Raw genomic sequence first — 20294 nt, forward strand, 5'->3', positions numbered from 1 at the left:
GGCTGCCACCAGTTTTTTCTACAGCATTCCTAAGTAGTAAGCAAATTATGTGCACAATGTTATGTACTCCTCCATGCCCAGGATGCCATCTTTTGGGGTTTTATTTACTCTGCAAGATTAGATATAACTTGCACCCATGTCAAGTGCAGCACTTGCATTATGCAGACCCAAGAAGAAGTTATGTGTAACAGTAGGAGGGAAGATCTTATGCATCTTACGCATGATGGGATAAGGTCATTGTCTGGGAGAAGAAGGACAAAGTAGAGCAAGAAGGCTGAAAAATATGGAACTTCATTTATCCTGTTTAGTGCATAGTGTAGTGCAAGAGACCGTTTTGATGGGCATCAGGTATGGAGAACTTGCGGCAGTTTTATGTCATACTGGAGACACCGATTTAGTCTTAACATCAGCAAGTGGCAGTGAAGCATCTTACAGAGATGGAAAAGGAAAAAAATATTAGAGGCTAAATGCTGCCCTCCAACATACAGAAACAACTGCTGTTGAAGCCAATGGGAGTTGCCTGCTTGTAGGTGCTTCACACAGAACTCTGATGTTGAAATGCTAAGACTGAACTTAGTTACATTACGATATTCAAATTTAGATATTTTACCTTCAAACAAAGCTCAGTGCCAGGGGTGGTACATAAGTGGTAGACACTACAGTTTTGGAGTCAGGGGAGACTTAAAAGATGTTCCTGATTGGTCAGTTCTTTGTGGACCTCTCAGTATGTCTCATCTGTGACCCATAAGAACTAAATTCATAAATTCTTATGAAATCAAGTCATCATTGCATCCTTTGTGCTTTTTGAGTCTAATCATATTTTCACAATTTACTGAGTACCTCAGGTGATTGATGGTATGGCAGTGAAGACAAAAACTGTGTCCTATTTAATCAACACATTTGAAATGTGCTTGCTCTGAGCTTTTCCTGAGTTCTGAGGAAAATGTTATGGCATTTTTCTCTTGGTTCAATTTAGATATGAAGATAATCTGTTAAATTATTTGGAGATTTGAGCAGGAGGACACTTTTTTTTTTTTTCCCCCTCAGTATCTGCAAGGTATTTGCTAGACTATTCAACATAAGAACAACTTGAAATATAGATATTTTGTGTTTCATTTTTATTTTTAATAAGCTGTGAGAATTTTGCTTAATCAAGGGGTGCAGGGTCTCAATCTTATTTTGAAACATGAAATTACATGGGAGGAAGACCAACATATTTGGCCACATGTACATTTGGCTATGTTTAATGAAAAACAACAGCATTGTGTAGAATCAGGTACCTACTCATAGTCAACATGACTATAGCACAACTCCTTTTACAGTGAAATGGACTTTAAGCCCCAAGTAATTTCAATGCATTATAATGGACCAGCTGCAGTTCCAGTTTTGTATCTTTGGATATGGGTAAAAATTTCACTCTCCCATACAAAAGGCAAACCTGGACTACATGTTTCTAAAGTCACACCTAAGTCCTCACATGGGACTTTTTGGTCTTCTGCACAGCGGTCAATTTCATATAGTAAAGTTGTTTAAAGTACTGCACTTCAGTATAAGGGGATTCCATTTGATAACTTTAGAAACAAATTACTAATGTTTTATTTCATGAAACACTTTATGTATTTAAATCCTCTGCAGTTTCTTACTGGCCATTGTAAATTGGAACACTTGGTATCTGTCTCACCGTGCATATGTACAATAGAGCTGTGCAACACAGTAAATTGAAGCCGTAGAGAGTGGGAAAAGTTTTCGTATGCACTTTGCCAGTATTTATTTTGATGTTTCAGTCACTTTATATTTCTGCATGCAGGATCCAAAGAATGTCAAGTCAATACAGATCAAAAGAGGTTATGACTTAACTTTTGGTAAACTGTTGGTTTCTATGGAAACAAACTGCATCATATTTTTTTTCCCAGACACTGTCTACATTTTGAAGTATTCTTTATGTATTTCAACAGGCCTTGAACAGGGGCATAGCAGCTGTTAAGGAAGATGCTGTGGAAATGCTGGCCAGCTACGGGCTGGCCTATTCCCTCATGAAGTTCTTCACAGGTCCAATGAGTGACTTCAAGAATGTGGGTCTGGTGTTTGTGAACAGCAAACGAGACAGGACCAAAGCAGTTTTGTGCATGGTTGTGGCTGGTGCGGTGGCTGCTGTATTTCATACCTTGATAGGTAAGCCTTTCTCACTGTTTACTTACTGGTTGAAATTGCTTCCCCATCCCATCCCATCCCCCAGAGCTGCTTAACCTGCAGCTCTCCTCACACCTAGAAATGAAAACCTAGGAGGAACTATGAGATTGTCTTGTGGCTGGAGTTCTGCTTAGACTACAAAATTTTACTGTTTTAGAATGGTAGATTCCATCTGTAGTTCTTGCTCGTGCACACCACTACTACCAGTGTGTGATTGCTCAACTTACTGCTGGCCTATTTCAACCGTGTTTGGCAGTAGCACAGTTGTCAGGCTGGACCCACATCATAGCACTGTCATACTGCTGTGCAGATGGGATTTGTCTGTGTAAATGGGTTTCACGGTTCTTTTCTGTAGCAGGCCATTCCAATGTGTTATAAGAAATGCTTTTTTTTTTTTTTTTCTTTCTTCAATTAGGACTTCTTAGGACCTTTGATAGATACTTACTTTGCCACCCACATCACAGTAGGAGCACCTTAGTATCTGTTCCCCCATGCCAGCCATTTCATAATGATAAACTGTGTAGTAAAAAGGATCAGACAGGCTGATTTAAAAATAACCGGCATTACCTTCTGTTAGCTGTAGTCAAAGCTTCATTGTCCATTTTTGGTGGATAGCTAAGCTCTTGCACCAGCTACTACAGACATCATGTCTTGCAAAACCCAGGAGCCACTGGCAAGCAAGACCAGGACCCTGACTGCACTATTGATCAGGGAGAATATACAAATAAACCTGGAGTTGGCTAGGAAGAAGTTAACAGTATTTGCAGATTTCTGCAAGACCCACCAAATGTGATACTGAACTGAGTATCAACCAGTATGATGGAATATTCAAGGCCGTGAAGGGTTAGTATCAGAGAACATTAGACCACAACCAAGAGCCTAGCAGAAATTGGACCTCATGTACCTTTAAGAGCTGTACCAGGCCTGGTGCCCCCAGACAACCTCCAACCCACTTCACAGAATGCAGACTGATGTAGCCCTTGTAACAAGGAAAATGATGAGGAGGAGACTGACCAGGAGGAAGAAAGTAAAGTCCCTGTAACAAGTATAGTGTTTGGTATTCCTTATATCTCTGTGCTGTCTGAGGGGAGTGATGGGGAAGGAATGCAGGGAGTGTGAATGGACTTGGGCACCCATGTGGGAGACTGCTGCTCTCTGGGAACTAGGCAGGTATTTGGTGGCAATATCTATCGCTGGATGTGGAGCTACAGAGGGTGGCCTGCACATGGGACCCATTGTTCATTGTCAGGCTGTCAGTTTCTCAACCACCACACACCCTGCAAGTCATCACACAGGCCCTGCCCTTGTACTTACTGTACTTGCATAAGAGCCTTATGGAAGAACAGATGTCCACTGATGTTATCTCCTGGCTTGGTGCCACCTTTTAATCATTCTTAGCAGCCCTATAACCCTTTAAACACACAGAAACAGGCACCCAGTGTTAAAGCACCTCGTGTTAAGACCATAGCCCCACATGTTAATTAAAAGGCTAATTTTACCCTTTGTTGTTGTTATGACAGTATGTAGGCAATGTGCTCATTGTCTGCAGTAGCCCTTTGCCAAGATCAGCCTGTCACTAGTTTAACAAGTTAAACCATCAATGAAATTAATTCATTGATCTCCCTGACATCCACAAGCCACCTCAATGTATGCGGGTGGCTCAGGATTTTGTACTGAAGGTTATAAGCAGTCAGTGTAGTAAATCCGTATTCATTTGCAAGATCTGCCATAAGGTTTCTTGGTTTGGATCTTTCCCCAGCCTTGACATGGTCTTTCAGTTGCCCACCTTGTCCAGTTTGTGTACCAGGTTGAACAGAGGGCAGTTTTACCAGCCGGGAAGAGTTCATTTTTCTGATCCATCTCATTTTGGTTTTAAGCCATATGGGTTCCTGCTGACTCACAGTATATGAGCCAGATTTCCAAGCTGAAGGCTATAGATTGATTGATTGCTTCTTAGGTATGTGTCGGGCTTTTGGTCAGAGATGGCTGTGGGTAGTCATTCCTGAACATGCTGGTTGAGTTACCCTAGGTTTGTTGAACTACAGAGCACTGCTGTGGTCTGAACCTCTTACGCCCAATGTTTCCATTTTATGAAGAGAAAAAAAAGTCTGTCTGTATGTCAGACCTTAAAGTCCTGAGTGAAGGGGCTTCACTCAATCTTCCAACTGTTCATGGTGGCAAAATGTAAAATATTTTAACAGGCATATGCCTGAAAATATGTGAGGACCACCACTGAGAGTGAACATGTTTTAAAACCTGCTTATCCCTTTGTGACCCACAGATGTACAACCTCCGGAGGGGGGGGGGGGGAGAACAGGAGGAGAAGGAGGAACCAAGTGACAGTCTGGCAGCTGGTCTTCAGCAGCTGTGAGATTGTCACATACCTCTTCCAGGAAGCAAAAGGCCCAGGATATTGATGCTCAAGAAATTAAAAAAAAATCTCTAGACTGCAGTGAGATTCTCTGATGTAGTCTGTAGGTGAAGAACAAGGGAGGATGACATGTTTGTCCTTCATGGAGTGTGAGACTCAACTATGGAAGAGCAAAATACCCAAGGGAACAAGAGAAGAGTCTTGTTCTTGGCTGAGAAGAGTCAGAGGGAAGAAGACAACAAGTGACTGTGGAGGAGGAAATGCCCAGTGGCAGCTATGATTGAGTCTACCAGCAACACTCAGGCAGAACTGATGAAGAGCAACACCCACTCCTTTACAATGCCAAACCAGACTGCTTCAACCCCATGACTCATACTTGCTTCTCCACCAGGATCTCCTTTCTAGCCCTTCACATTAGCCACAGGAATCCTCTATGTGGGTGTCTAACAGAGCCAAACAATCCAGACTCATGTCTGCAAGCTGTGTGTATCTTGTATTTACACCTCCCACACCCCCAATCACCATAGTATGAGAGCCTCACCAACAATTTTCATAACACACCCTGGGCAAGTAATATGAGGAATTGAGAAAGTCAGTGACTTGGCCAGGATCACCCAGGAAAATGATGTCAGAGGTGGGAATTGAAACCACATTTCCTTCCCACTTAAAGTCCCAGTCTAGTGCCTTAGCCACAAAACCATCCTTCCACTGGCCATTTCAGTTTAGAGCTAGACATTGAAATGTGTGCTTTGTTCCTTATCCTGTAATGTTTTGGGGTCAGCTTCCACCACTAGTTAATTGAAGTATAACTTTGTGGGAAGTCTGTTACATCTCCGGGCATAAACAAGCTGTGACTTACTTCTGAGTATTTTGTAGTAGCAGCATTGGGAAGGAACAGTGTGCTGTGAGGGAAGGAATATAATATAGCAGAGATCTCATTTATTGCATGCATACAAAAATTTGCTACATCTTACCAATATTAAACTTGTCAGAGAAAGGGATTCATTTATATTACAATTCTCCATTTTATCGGATGTTTGGCAGCTGTTCTGTACTAACTGGGACCTGTTTAATACTAGCCCCAGGATCAGTCATTCTGCATCTTTCTCTTTGCTGTAGACACAATAGCACAATTCATCACTTATCAGTAGAGCTCTGCAAATCTGCGGATATCTGTGTTTGCGGATCGGATGCCGATACAAATTTTGTATCCATGCAGGGCTCTACGTATCAGGGTTTCCTGTTTTGGTCCTGGCTGCCATTTAATTCACCCTTTCTCAGCAGGAGTTTCAAGATGCTGGAATAACACTCTGACCATTTCTTTTCAATTGAATATATATGTTACATTCGCCATTGCTGAAGTTCTAGGAATGACGGAAACCAGCAGTAGCTTTGGAGGTGCAGCTAAAGTCATAGTCCCTGTGACTAAGTAAACACTTCTGCATCCCCTTCCTCTTGAAAATGTACACTACCACCATTTTGCTCCTGGTGAGGCAGTAGATGAAGTGTCACTTGTCAGCTCCAACACAAAGCAGTTGGAACTTCAGCAGCCAGGCTGAATCCAGTAGACGCTCATAGCAATGCTATTCGTTTTCCACTGTGATTGCAGACACAGGCCCCTATCCTGCAAGCACCTGCACAGGTGAGTGGCTTTACATTTGTTAATAGTTCCCCTGGTCTCCATGGGACTAATCACATGCATAGTGACTCATGCATGAAGGATCAAGGGCCTGGTTTCCAGCTAACACGGTCAATGGTTGTTCGTGCCAAAAAATATAGTGTGTGAATGAAGGTTAACTGCGCCATTTTTGTGGTCAGTCAAGTTCTAAACATGCCCACCTGACTAGGTGATACCAAATGTTCTGCCATCTGTAGTGCAGAGGAGAGGGGGACACTGACCTGACCATGAGTCAGGTTATCCAGGTTCTTCTGACCTTAGTTTTCGTAGACATCTGGTGGGATTCTTGTTCTAATCACTATCATTAAAGTCATCATCATCTGTGCCTACTTTGCAGGGGGTGATAAGACAGAACTCCTTAAAAAGGGTATAATGCATTGACATCCTGAGGTGGATGTTGCTGTAGCAGTAGCTAACATTAACAATTTACATTTCTGCTAATTAACTTAGTCATTTTCTCCTCAGCAACATAGTCACAGAGCAGAGAAGGAATGGAGTGAGCCCAGACTCAAATTTGGTGTATTTTTTGGCCAGTTAAAACTAATCTTACTTTAAGATTGGAACAGCTATATTTGGAGTGTTATGAGGCATTAAGCTGTCTGAGAAATTATCATAAACATACAGGTAAGGGTAGCATAAAATCCCTCCTTTACCTGTAAGGTGTTAAGACGCTCAAATAACCTGGTTGGCGCCTGACCAAAAGGACCAATAAGAAAAGAAGATACTTTCAAATCTGGGTGGGGGGGGGGAGGTTTTGTTGTGCTCTCTCGAGACAGAGAGAGGGACCAGGCAGGAAAAAAACATCTCCTAAAACCTACCTGAAATAAGCATCTAAGATTACAAAAATTGTAAGTAAAGCAAGGAAATGCGTTAAATTATCTTTTGTTTTAGCTTGTGAATTTTCCCTATGCTAAGAGGAAGGTTTATTCCTGTTTTTGGAACTTTGAAGTTGAGCCTAGAGGGGAATCTTCTGTGTTTTAAATCTTTTTATTACCCTGTAAAATTACCTTCCATCCTGATTTTACAGAGGTGCTTCTTTTACTGTTTTTTTTATAATAAAGTTCTTCTTTTAAGAACGTGATTGATTTTAGTGTGCTAAAGATAAAGGGTCTGGTCTGTACTTTTATTAAAGCCAAATGGTTAGTATATTATTCTCAAGCCTCTCCAGGAAAGGGTGTGAAGGGGCTTGGAGGAATATTTTGCAGAAATAGAGACTCCAAGTGGCCCTTTTCCCTGGATGTTTGTCCAAGTCACTTGGTGGTGGCAGCAATACCGTCCAAGGACAAAGAAAGGATTTGTGCCTTGGGGAAGTTTTAACCTAAGCTGGTAGAAATAAGCTTAGGGGGTCTTTCATGCAGGTCCCCACATCTGTATCACCGAGTTCAGAGTTGGGAGGGAACGCTGACAGAAATCCTCAGGCATTTCCAGATTTTGAAGAGTTCAAGTAATACAGTGTTCCAACTTTGTTGCACATCTACCTGATGACAAGAAGCACAGTTTTTCATTTCACAAGTCTACAAGAACAGTTTATTTTTAAAATTGACATCGAAGTAGGAAGATGGACTATATCCAGAGAATTCATCATTTAATCCAAAGTCACCTGTGATATTTTTCCAATAGAGCTAATATTTACATGTGTGGCTTTGTCTGAACATCAACGCAAGCACCTCCTGGAAGGGTTCTTTTTGTTTCCTTCATGACACAAGAGCATCATGCAGGATAGTGGATGACCCCAGAACGACTAACAGTGGTGCCATTTATTTAAGACTCTGCTGTCATTAATACAGTTTATGCATGGGTCAGCCAAGCTCCAAGAGCGTATTCAGTTGTGCATTTGTTTCAGGGATGTCAAGTGTGTGGGCTACTGGTTGGAGTTTTATAGAAGCAACCATAGGGAAGATGTTCCATTTATATGCATGATATTCCACTAGTCAGATAAATCCAATAGTGGAAAATGCCTATCCTTATGACTCTGAACAGACTCATATAAGAAAGAGCCAAGCTAGAGTTTTTACTTAAATGCAAGCAGCAAGACCAAACTGTAAACATATGAAAGTGAATCTTGAGAAATTGTATGAGTTATCACAGGAGAACAAAACAGGCTGCTGTATTATTAATTTTTATATCGTTCTTCATAAGTACAGCTGACTTGCCAAGGTTACATTCTAATTCATCAGAGATTGCTTTATTCACATTTGAGAGAGACATGCCTGAATACTTACAAGTAAGTCTTACCCGAGAGCAGCCTGCTTATCCTCTAAGGATGAAAACCGCTTTTTAGCAACATCACCAAAAGAGTGTGTCACCTTTCACTTACATGTGGAAATCAGGTTAACTGTTTTAAAGCTAATGTTAAGCTTAGCTGTTATGATTTCAACAACGTCAAAAATTCAGTAGGTTTTTGTCTAACATCAAGGGATTTCAGTGCTTGTAAAACATGCCAGATTGAGAGCCCTGGAGAGTGAAGCGCTGTGTCCAGGGAATAGGTCCTTTTTGGGCAGAAGCTGTACAAGCCTCTCCATAGTGCCCTGCCAATGTGCTCCAACCATGTGTTGGAGGGAACATTTCCAGGAGTCAGGCTGGTTCCGTCTCAATGCTCATCCAGTCCTTGGCCTCTAATCGAGGTTTCTGTGACAGTGTGCTTTTTTTTTTTAATCCCTATATCTTTCAGAGCCAAAAAGGTTGCTCTACTGCCTGCTTTTATGGAGGTGGGGGGGGGGGAGGGGAGAGGGCTGAGAAAACGGAGAGCATCTCTGATGAATGCGCTCTCCATTCTCAGTTGCTCATGGAAGCCCCTCTACAAGAAGTGGGTTCACAGGACACAAAGGGTGCAAAGGGCAGGAAGGGACAGGGTCAAGAGGATATTTGTCCCTGTAAGGAACTTAACACCCTGTAGCTCCTGCGAGAGTGTTAGCTGTCTTACTACATGGTTTTAGTCCACAGAGTTGAGGCACAGGTGTGGATGGAACCTAACACAGACCTCACAGAATCTGAGCGTAATGAAATATGTTCTTCACGTCTCTTCCAAAGTTGCACGAGCTCATTCAAGTCCGTTTTTATTTTAGGGAACAGTCATGAGGTGCTGCTCTGCAATGAAAGCAACAGTGTTCAAAGAAATTGTAAAAATGTGTAGGTAGCACACACTGTTTACAAAGTATTGCGTGAAAAGTTAGGTGGACACACAAATATTTGTTTTTTTAAAATAGCCACAGCTGGTATCAGTTGATATGTGAAAATTATTGCAAAATGAATATTTTAAGAAAAGGAACTGAGGCGACCGCCAGGACTCAGGAAGTAAGGTTAGAGTTCCATTTTACAGTATGGTTCCCTGATACTATTCAAAAGGCAATTAAGCTGATTGTTTGGGAGTGACACTAAGTACAGCTTGGAGATTACTTGGGTGATCTGACAGTCTGCAAGCCTGGCCATAATATAGATAGCAGAAATTTAGTAAGGACTAGAAAACCAGTATAAAATGGAGGTTTTTATTTGTTTATCTTGCTTTGTGTTTTCCCAGCCTTCTGGTAGAAATATGTTGCCCCCCATTCCTGTTTCTATCATTAGATCTAGTTGTCATTACTTGCCCATCGTTTTAGAAGAGTGTTATAATGAGTAATAAACCTTTCTTTGAATCTCCTAACCTTGTGACTGTGTTATCACTCAGTAATTGCAAAACAATGCTGGACTCAGTTCCTCTGACTGGCCTCAAACATTGTTCTATATTACATATAACACTAGTGCCTTAAGCCCTTCAGCAAAACTGAGGTTTTGTGGCAGTGTAAGCAAATTCCCTACCTTCTTGAGTAACCTGCCAGTTCCATTAGGATAGCTGGTTTTAGGCTAGAACAAAGCTGGATGGGACCACCAGTATTAACACACATGGATCGGATAATATAAGCAAATGTATAAAGTATGTGACATGCTGCTAAGTATCTATGTATATCTTTTGTAATATAGTGAAGTGTGTCCAAACAAAATTGCAATAATAGCATGACTTGTCAACTTTAACGTTCTTTTAACAGTTTTTTAAAAATGAAAGGTTATACATCTTTATAGTGGTTTTTAATAGTTATTGGGATTTATTTTTCTTTTCACAACCTGTAATGTCAGGATCTAGTACTGAGGGTCCAGCTATATTGGCCTTATATGAAAAGGAAGTTGTCACATTCCTCTAAAATTGTGAAATTCAAAGCTACTTTAACTAACTTCTTAAAAATAGCTTTTACCTAAGGATGAACCAGGACTAGAAACAAGTGCATTGCCCACTGAAAAGCAGGAATTGCACAGTTTCCAGTAGCACAGATAATCTATTTCTAGCCTTGTGATATATTAGCCCTTAAACCATGGAAGGAAAGTGGCAGCCACCTGAGGCTGCCCCAGAGGTTTTGCAATGTTAAAACAAGTGTCGGTAGAAACGATTAGCAGACAAGGTAAACGGGAAGCCATCACATGGCCATAAATGCAGTTTGTTGCATGTCTTTATAAGTTATCGTGTGATTTCACTGTTTTGTACATGTTTTACAGGTAATATTATCGGTGTTATGATACTATGTGTTTTATAAACTTTTAAGAATACTTATAAGCTTATTCTCTAATATGTACCTGCAAAATACATTGAAAGGCTGTATTCGTAAGACACTACAAAAATCCCTGATTAGGAAGAGAAGGTGGGATTTTCAGAAGTGCCTAGAGCTTAGATGCTTAACACACACAGGTGCTTTTGAACATCCCAGCCAGAATCTGTCAGTTTAACCAAATTATTTTTTTGCTATTCTTTTATTTCTGCAGCATATAGCGATTTGGGGTATTATATTATTAACAAGCTGCACCATGTGGATGAATCAGTGGGAAGTAAAACTAGAAGGGCCTTCCTTTATCTTGCTGCCTTCCCTTTTATGGATGCCATGGTGAGTGTCTGGCTCAGAACTGAATTTTAATTGTCACTTCTCTCTGATGTTCCCACCTTATAAAACCCAACTATTTGACACGTATTTGGAGGTGCATTAACGGAGAGCTTGCCCACGCAAATAATTCCTCTGCTCTGTTAAAGATTTTGCAGATGATGCTACTAATGTATACCTGCACCCCAGTCACTTTCTCCAAATAACTAAGTATGAAAAGAAGTGGCATCAGTGAGTTACTTTTTAAAGGCAGGATTTTGTTGCAATATTCAGTATACCCATTGGCCAGTGAGATCAGAGCTACATTTTGTACACAGTGAAAGCTGGTGAATAAAAAGAAAACCTATTACTTGGATTTGTTAGAACTCTAACTCCACCCCTACACCAGGAATAAAGACTGCTTCTCATTACTGTATTCCCTTCTCAGCAGCTACTGTACAGTCATTTAAACCGATCCTTGCTCTCAGCCCTGGCAAAGAGTTAAAAGCTACAGTTTGTTCTCTGGGTTATTGGCCTAGATTTGTTCAGATTCACATGGGAGGCTGACTCAGATGTAGGAGAGTTTTTCATAAATGGTTTGTGTAAAGTTTAGCTGTAAGAAAGTAGCCAGGGTCTAAACCTGAACCTAATAGATGTATCCATGTTAGTCATTTTCTAAACAAAGTTCTGTCCTTTACAGGCTTGGACCCATGCTGGCATTCTGTTGAAACACAAACACAGTTTCCTTGTGGGATGTGCCTCCATCTCAGATGTCATAGCTCAGGTAATGACTCATCTCAACAACAGTTGTGCCTGCTGCACTATGGGCCAGATCATGGCCCACGATATGGAGCTCTATAGCTGTTCTAAACAAGCATTTGAGGTTTCCCCCGGCATGTCAAAACTTCTCACTGGCTTACAACCTGCTTTACACCTTCCTCCCAGCATGCTGGCAGAGGTGGGGTTGTACCTGGAGCGTGCTGTACTTTGGCAGTCCACACTGCATAGAGGCCCCTTGGTGGCAGTTGTAGCTGAGGCTGCTTTCGCTTCCACACAAGTCAGGTATCTCCAGGAATGGGGAACCAGGATAGCTTGGTTTAATGCAATGTCCCACTGCAGCTATGCCCTTCCTGAAAGGACAGGAGTTCAGTGAAACACAATGGCTACCACATGTTCCAGGATTAAGTACCTTTATACAAATTTAAGTAAAGATTTTAAGCTCTTTGGGGGAGGGACTGTCTTTTACCATATTTTGTAAAGCACCTAGCATAATAGGGCTGAAATCCTGAGTGGGGCCTCGAGACTATATGACAATAGAAATACATATTTGATTCCTCAGTTCTCCCTTCATCCCTCAGCTATGCACTTGTTGATTAACTTGGTGAAATTCCAGCCATACTGCAATAACATATGCTGTCTCCCAAGCGTGAGGACAGCTCAGCAAGCAATATTCTTGTTAAAGGCCCTGAATGTTTCATGTTGAAAACTGCAGTCAGAACTTAGCTGAACCACTTTCGTGCTGCAGTGCATTATTAGGAAGGGTCCTGCATTGTTTCAACTTCCATTACCTGAGTGATGTGTTAAACGTATGTCCCCTTCATTCTGCACTTTACTAGACATCCATTGTGGAAAGTCATTTAAATTCATGTTTGATATCAAGTACCAATATTGCAGTTCTCATTTTTAAAGCGCTTAAACTTTTACACAAATTTAGCTTCACAGCACCGGGTACCTAGGCCAGTCCTTGTCATCCTCATTTAGTGGTGAGGGAGGTGAAGGCAGAGACGGAGCATGTGACTCGTGCAAGGTCAGAGGGAATCAGAATTCAAGAGCTCTGGGCTCCGAATCCTTCATTCAGTTCTCTAGGTCACCTTCCCTCTATTAAGTAAAAACAATTGTATGTTGAAGGGTTAAACCTTGTGGTCTGTTACCCTATGATAGATACTCATTTTTGCACTGTATACCACGTAGAGCAAAATCTCTGCAATTAATATAAGTTAGAAGTAATTATAACAAGCTAACTTAATACCAAAGAAATCCACTTAATGGGTCTGACTCTCATCTCACTCTAGAGTGACCCTGAAAGTCAGTGGTATAAAATGGTGGTATGAAAACAGAATATAGCCTGCTAGGCCTCATTCTCCATGGTTTTGCATCTTGTCTAGTCATTCAGACCTGAACAAAGAGATTATAACACCACCATCTTAATCTGGCAGTGTTTTAGATACATACACTTTGCGCAAGGGCAAGTTGTCTAAACAAGGTGTAAGGCTATTGAAAATGAAGTCCACAATATCTCCTCTTTCCATAGCAGAATACGTATGGGACAAGAGCATTTCCAGAAGGGCAAAATCTCTGACCACTGGACTTCCCTGCATCAGTTGACACTAGCAAAGTGAACATAAGCAGTAGTAACACCTGTTTAATAAGAATTTTGTTACCCGTAGTCCTGAAGATGTGATTGATGGTTTTGGTCCTGAGCGTTTAATTCTTTCCTCTCTTGAGCACTTTCTGGATGAGCAACTTTATTGAAAAAATTTCCTATGTAGCATCCTAAATCAATTGTTTTGCAATCCTCCTATAAACAGCATTACCAGCCTTGTAAATACAGGTATTTTTTTTTTTTAAAGCAAGACATACATTAGGTGTAATCACTGTCTGCACACAATATAAAACCAGTGAGAGAAGGATGTATTTAGTACTACAGAACTATGTATTTAGTAAGCAAACCCAACACCATGTGTTCGTTCAGAACTCACTGTAGTCCCAGCCCCTGCCAATAGAGTCATTTTCAGTTCTTTCATTCACAGAACCCCACGTTAAGCAGGCTTCCCAATTTTCCCCATTGGAAACATCTGGAATTTAACTGGGATGCTTAGGCTCTGTGATAAATGTGAAAGAGTTAAAGTTATTATCGTAAATGCTAAAATCCAGGAAGTGTAATGGGGTTGATTCTCACCATAATCGGCTGTATTCCTGGGATTTGGTATTCAGTATTAAAGTTTACCAGTTAGAATTATGCCAAGACTGAGCCCTGGTAGTCCAAGAGAAAGCCCAGCTATCTTGCTTGAAGCCAGTGCAAAGTTAGAATTGAAATGGGATTTCCTTCTAACCATTGAGTTTTAAATACTGAAAAATCATATTTGACTTTCTTAAAGAGTCAAAGAAGTCAGTGTTGTTCTTTTTAATCTGACTTTCAAAAAAGAGACACTTAGAAATTGATATTGTAAGCATACCCACTATCAAAATGGGTCAACACCATGTGGAATTGGTTAGGCTGCTGGCCCCCTGGAACTTACTACCAACACCAAGAGTAAATACATGCAAACATACTCATCCTTGTGGTTGCCTGTCCTGCACCTGACCCCGTTACCAGTACTTTGTCCACCTATAGCCTGGTGTCAAATCTTGAATGTGAATTCTCTGGGACAAGGACTGTCTTTGTTCTACTCGTTTGTACAGCGCCTCCTGCAGTGGGGAGCTAATCCCTGACTAGGGCCTCTGGGCACTTCCACAATGTAGTCTGCATCAGTGTGGCAGTGTCAGAGATCGATTTGGTCTTGGGTACAACAGGAAATACTGGGCCCTTTATTTAAAATGGAAAACCCCTAACATGTCTACTTTTTTTTTCTTCTTTTCTCTTTTAGGTTGTTTTTGTAGCCATTCTGCTTCACAGTCACTTGGAATGCAAAGAGCCTCTCCTTATCCCAATCTTATCCTTGTACATGGGGGCACTGGTCCGATGTACCACCTTATGCCTGGGCTACTACAGGAATATACACGACATTATTCCTGACAGCAGTGGGCCTGAGATGGGGGTATGTCTTGATGCCTGGTAGGACTTACTGTGCAATCAGGTTAGCTAGTATTGATGAGGATTGTAAGCTCTCTGTCCCTCAGGAAAAAAAGCACATAACACTTAGTTTCAAACGTACCCTTGTGCATACCAATTCAATGACCATGTACATGGCAGCTAACCGACAGTCTCCTGTGTGAGAGCGGTACAGCGTATCCTTATGTCAGTACCTCTGTGGCTGTGCTAAGCATATTCCCGCAAATGTTATATTAGTATTTAGGATCATCAGCACAGCAAATGCTACAAGGATGACATTGGAAACTGACATTCTGAGAGATTCCTCCCTGTGCCAGGAAGCTGTGTGTCAGAACACCTCTTTTTCTTTTTTTTCCCTTGAATGTCTTGCAGTAATTCACAAATCCCTCAGTGCAGATCAATGCCTTTATAACCGGTTGCCAGGACAAATTATGCAAATACCTTGTACATCAATTATTCAGATCTAGTAGGGCTGTTAAGAATGCACAGCTACCTTTAATTCTGTATTGCTAATGTGGGAGATTGCATTTTCATGTGGCATTCCTCTCTTAGGCTCTGGCATGCTTTTGAATTTGGTGAGTCAGCTGATGGGTGGGAAAAGTGAGAAAAATCCTTTGGTTGTGCTTTTGGTTCTGCCCTGCCTATTTGTTTCAAAAGGGACTTTGTTTCTCTTACGCTTCAGGGAGATGCTACAATTAGGAAGATGCTGAGTTTTTGGTGGCCTTTGGCATTAATTTTGGCAACTCAGCGAATCAGTAGACCCATTGTCAACCTTTTTGTGTCCCGGGACCTGGGCGGCAGCTCTGCAGCCACAGAGGTATGTGAATCCCTGGGAAGCTGGGTGCCATTCTGTACTGAAATGTTTCATCGTTGTACTGCATTCCACACACAAAAGAAGTCTTCCTTGCTTACATTCGCTAAGGAAGCAGGGTGTTCGTTCCCATCCATATAAAGCACCTCCTGGTGTGTTTTCCCCTCATCTGTAGGAACAGGGGAAAGTGGTCTCAAATGCAAATGCTAAGTGTTCATTTTCCCCAGGATGCTAAAAGCAAGCAGAAGACATTGCCTAATTTCTGCCTCTTAACATGAAGCCTCTTGTCCTTTGGTCAGCCCTCTTGTCCCACTTACATCCCACTCTAAACAATGTCTTATCAAATGCATCATGGGACCACAGATTCCATTCAAGTATCCTGGGGTTTCAAGATTTGCATAGTGATGGGCAATGCAAACCCCAGAGCCTGGTGAATGCAGGATAGTTGTCTGGGGTCTCATTCCCCATTGTGTTGCCTCTTGCGTATTTATTTACAGCTGTGCAAAGCGATGTGATGCATTACCATCAGGACTTGTTAACTTTTTTGCAAGGTTGTAAGTGACTGTATGAGAGATAAGGCATGGAAGAATCAGGCCCCTAGCTGGGATGTGAGTGCGTGGGTTGTTTCACATACGCATACGTACATACCTGCCTACCTCTTGGGCACGTTCTAAACTGGTTACAGTAGGGTCCCAAAGGCGAGTTCTTGGGTCCGTTGTCCCAAAGATGTGTCCTGCTTAACATCTTGAAGGTACCAGTCCTTTTGTCTCTGTTAAGTGCTCACTTTCTGAAATACTCATCAGAGGTGCAATTCAAGCAGTCCACAGAGGCACTGGTTTCTTGTAACTACAACACAAAATCCTGTGCTTACAGAAACTGTGCATCTTTATATGGTCCTTCCCCCATTTAAATCACTGGGATTTTTGCCATTGATTTCAATGGGAGGAGGATTAGGGTTTTTTGTGATTTCCTTTCCTTTTTTTCAATAAGGGGGGAAAAAAACCTAGGAAACTAAATGCAGACTCCTACCTTTCTGAAATGTGAAGGATTTACAGAAAGTCCTAATGTTAAGGTTTTCACAGACATAGTAACATGGCCCTGTTGGACATATATATTGGTGGGATAAATCCCATGACTGGAATATTGGTATAGAGGGGTATAGGAAGGACGGCACGGGGGAGGGGGGTGGGAGGGAAAGGAATGAGGTATCGCTGTATACATCAAGAATATATATACGTTTTCTGAGATCCAGAAGGAGGTGAGAGGAAGACCATTGAAAGTTTCTGGGTGAAGATGAAAGGGGAAAAGAAACATGGATGATGTCATGGTAGGGGTCTACTATAGATGAAAATCGGAAGGAGAGGTGGATGTTATAAGGACAAGGAGGTGGATGTAATAAGGACAAGAAACAGATTCTATGTTCCTTGTGCACCCAGTGGGTTTTCCATGAAATCAAGTCATGCAGGATTAGCCCCATAAGCCTTTTCTGATTCCTCTTTTAGGAGACCAAAACACTGAGGATATGTCTACGCAGCAAAGGAAAACCTGCAGCTGGCCCATGTCAGCTGACTCAGGCTTGCGGGACTCGGGCTGCGGGGCTGTTTTCACTGCAGCGTAGGCTTCTGAGCTTGGACTGAAGCCTGAGCTCTGGGAACCTCCCACCTCACAGGGTCCTACAGCCTGAGCCCAGAAGTCTACACAGCGGTGAAACAGCCTCGCAGCCTGAACCCCATGAGCCCGAGTCAGCTGGCCCAGGCCATCTGCGGGTGTCTAATTGCTGTGAAGACAAACCCTGAGATAGCAGTAGTACAGACCAAAGAAGTATTTCTCTTCCACTAATGATCCATCCCCAACGGAGTCTAAATTTAGTTGAATCATAACAAGACAAGAAAGGCCTGATCCTGCAGACCCCATACAGTCAAACTCTTGGAGTGTGAATAGTGAAGTTATCAAGTTCTCAGGTGATTCACAGCACTGACACATATATTGGCTCTGTGGAAGAGGAAAGTTACAGAGACAGTTTGCTAGTTTCAAGTCAGCATTAGAAGGACCCTAAAGAGAATCTCCCTAAACTATCTTCCCATGTGAACCAAGATACATCAGTTGAGAAGGGTAGGACTGAAATGATGGACATGTTTACTGCCCCATCTTATCTGGGCCAGCAGTGGCCACATCAGTGTTTGGAAAATCTCACCAGCCTCCATGGGGGGGTGGGGAGGGGAAGGCAGTTTCAGTGTTTGAAAATGTTTCCTTGATGTATAATTTGACTTTTTCGTCAGGAAAGAAGAAAAAGTAAACAGCAGCAGCACAAAGCAATCTTAAAATCGGTTGAGATGTTAGGTTTTTTTGTATCGCATTTATGTAAATGGTACTTGCAAAAGTACTAGAGGACTTAGTTTTCTTAGATTTCAGGTAATGAGCTGAAACAATGATCTAGGATTATTTTTGTCTGATCTCAATTGGTTAGTACAGAAGTAGGCAGAGTTTTCTTCGTCTCTAGGGTCCCTCTAGCCCAAAACAGTCAATCTGGCATCCAAAGTGAGTCAGTCTGCAGGCTTTCAAATTACATTGCTGTAGTTCTTTTTAATTAAATAATTTTATGTTTCCACTGTTTTACTTATGAATTTATTAAAACAAAATTGTATGAAAAAGTTAAGATCATGGAATACAATTAATAGAAAAAGCAGTGTACTCTAGTGCAGGGTATTTAAGCCTCACTAGATCAAATAATCAACACGGCAGAAGGAATAAAGGGAAAAATCAACTGATTGACGAGCAAATAAACAGTTTAAAAATCTAAAATATAATCAGAGAGTACAATTGTGATGGTAAAACCTCACTGTTAAGTCATATAGCTTCATCCATGTTGAATTTTCCCTGAGTCTGAAATGCATCATAGAATAACTGTTTCTATGATTGTTTTCCTGATGTAATGATTGCCCTTTGGTTGCCTTTCTCTTGTTGCACTGAGGTCAATAGTAACTGAAAATGGATAAAAAAGTTAGTTTATTTATGCTGTCTGAAGATTTGAAGTGTAAGTATGTTCTCTTTTCTCCTGTTGTAGGCTGTGGCAATTCTGACAGCTACATACCCTGTGGGACACATGCCGTACGGCTGGTTGACAGAAATTAGAGCCGTGTATCCTGCTTTTGACAAGGTGAGTATTTGTGTTGTATGATGATACTAAATACTTTGTAGTCCTGTTTCACACTCATGGTAGTTCTAGACCCAATTTCCTTTGATATACACCACTATAAATTAAGGATAGTTAGCAGAAGGCAGAAGAGTTACACCAGTGTAAAAGGTGCGTAAGGGAAGAAGACTCATACACTAATCTCCTTATTTTCCATTCCTCCTTAACTGCGTGTGTGTGTGTGTATATGTATGTATATAAAACACGTAAGAATGACCATACTGAGTCACATCAATGGTCTGTCTAGCCCAGTATCATGTCTTCCAACAGCAGCCAGTGCTAGATGCTTCTAGCATTTCGAGGTTTAAGCACACCCAAATCATGGGATTGGATCCCTGACGGTCTTAATTTTTTTTAACCCAGTAATACTTTTGGCCTTCACAACATTGTGTGGCAATAACTTCCACAGGTTGACTGTGCGTTGTTTGATGTAAACCTGATGCCTATTAATTTCATTGGGTGTCCCCTGGTTCTTGTGTTATGTGAATGGATAAATAACACTTCCTTATTCACTTTCTTCATGCCATTCATGATTTTTAGACCTCTATCGTATCCCTCCTTTAGTCGTCTCTTTTCTAAAATGAACAGCCCCAGTCTTTTTAATCTCTCCTCATATGGAAGCCGTTCCATCCCCCTAATCATTTTTGTTGCCCTTCTCTGCCCCTTTTCCAATTCTAATACATCTTTTTTGAGATGGAGTGACCAGAACTGCATTCAGTATTCAAGGTGTGGGAGGTCCCATGGATTTATATAGTGGCATTGTGATATTTTCTGTTTTTTATAATCTCTCTATCTCTTAATGGTTCCTAACATTGTTAGCTTTTTTGACTGCTGCTGCATACTGAGTGGATGTGTTCAGAGAACTATCCATGATGACTCCAGATCTTTCTTGAATGGCAACAGCTAATTATAGCAGGGATTATTTTTTCCAATGTGTATTCCCGCAACCTGAAGCAAATACTCACCAACAACCACATACCACACAACAGAACCACTAACCCAGGAACTTATCCTTGCAACAAAGCCCGTTGCCAATTGTGCCCACATATCTATTCAGGGGACACCATCACAGGGCCTAATAACATCAGCCACACTATCAGAGGCTCGTTCACCTGCACATCCACCAATGTGATTTATGCCATCATGTGCCAGCAATGCCCCTCTGCCATGTACATTGGTCAAACTGGACAGTCTCTACGTAAAAGAATAAATGGACACAAATCAGATGTCAAGAATTATAACATTCATAAACCAGTCGGAGAACACTTCAATCTCTCTGGTCACGCAATCACAGACATGAAGGTCGCTATCTTAAAACAAAAAAACTTCAAATCCAGAC

General features: G+C 41.5%; 1 protein-coding gene across 1 annotated transcript in view; it reads left to right on the forward strand.

Annotated features, from left to right (window-relative positions):
* The window catches only part of ANKH (ANKH inorganic pyrophosphate transport regulator), a 139239-nt gene that overhangs the window by 77155 nt on the left and 41790 nt on the right, over nucleotides 1-20294 (forward strand). The window contains exons 3-8 of the mRNA XM_077810774.1: nucleotides 1956-2172; nucleotides 11028-11146; nucleotides 11820-11903; nucleotides 14767-14937; nucleotides 15634-15768; nucleotides 18827-18919. Coding sequence (XP_077666900.1) covers nucleotides 1956-2172; nucleotides 11028-11146; nucleotides 11820-11903; nucleotides 14767-14937; nucleotides 15634-15768; nucleotides 18827-18919 — 819 coding nt within the window. The remainder of the gene's footprint in view (nucleotides 1-1955; nucleotides 2173-11027; nucleotides 11147-11819; nucleotides 11904-14766; nucleotides 14938-15633; nucleotides 15769-18826; nucleotides 18920-20294) is intronic.

Source organism: Eretmochelys imbricata, chromosome 2 (genome assembly GCF_965152235.1).
Source record: "Eretmochelys imbricata isolate rEreImb1 chromosome 2, rEreImb1.hap1, whole genome shotgun sequence".
Classification (NCBI taxonomy): domain Eukaryota; kingdom Metazoa; phylum Chordata; order Testudines; family Cheloniidae; genus Eretmochelys; species Eretmochelys imbricata.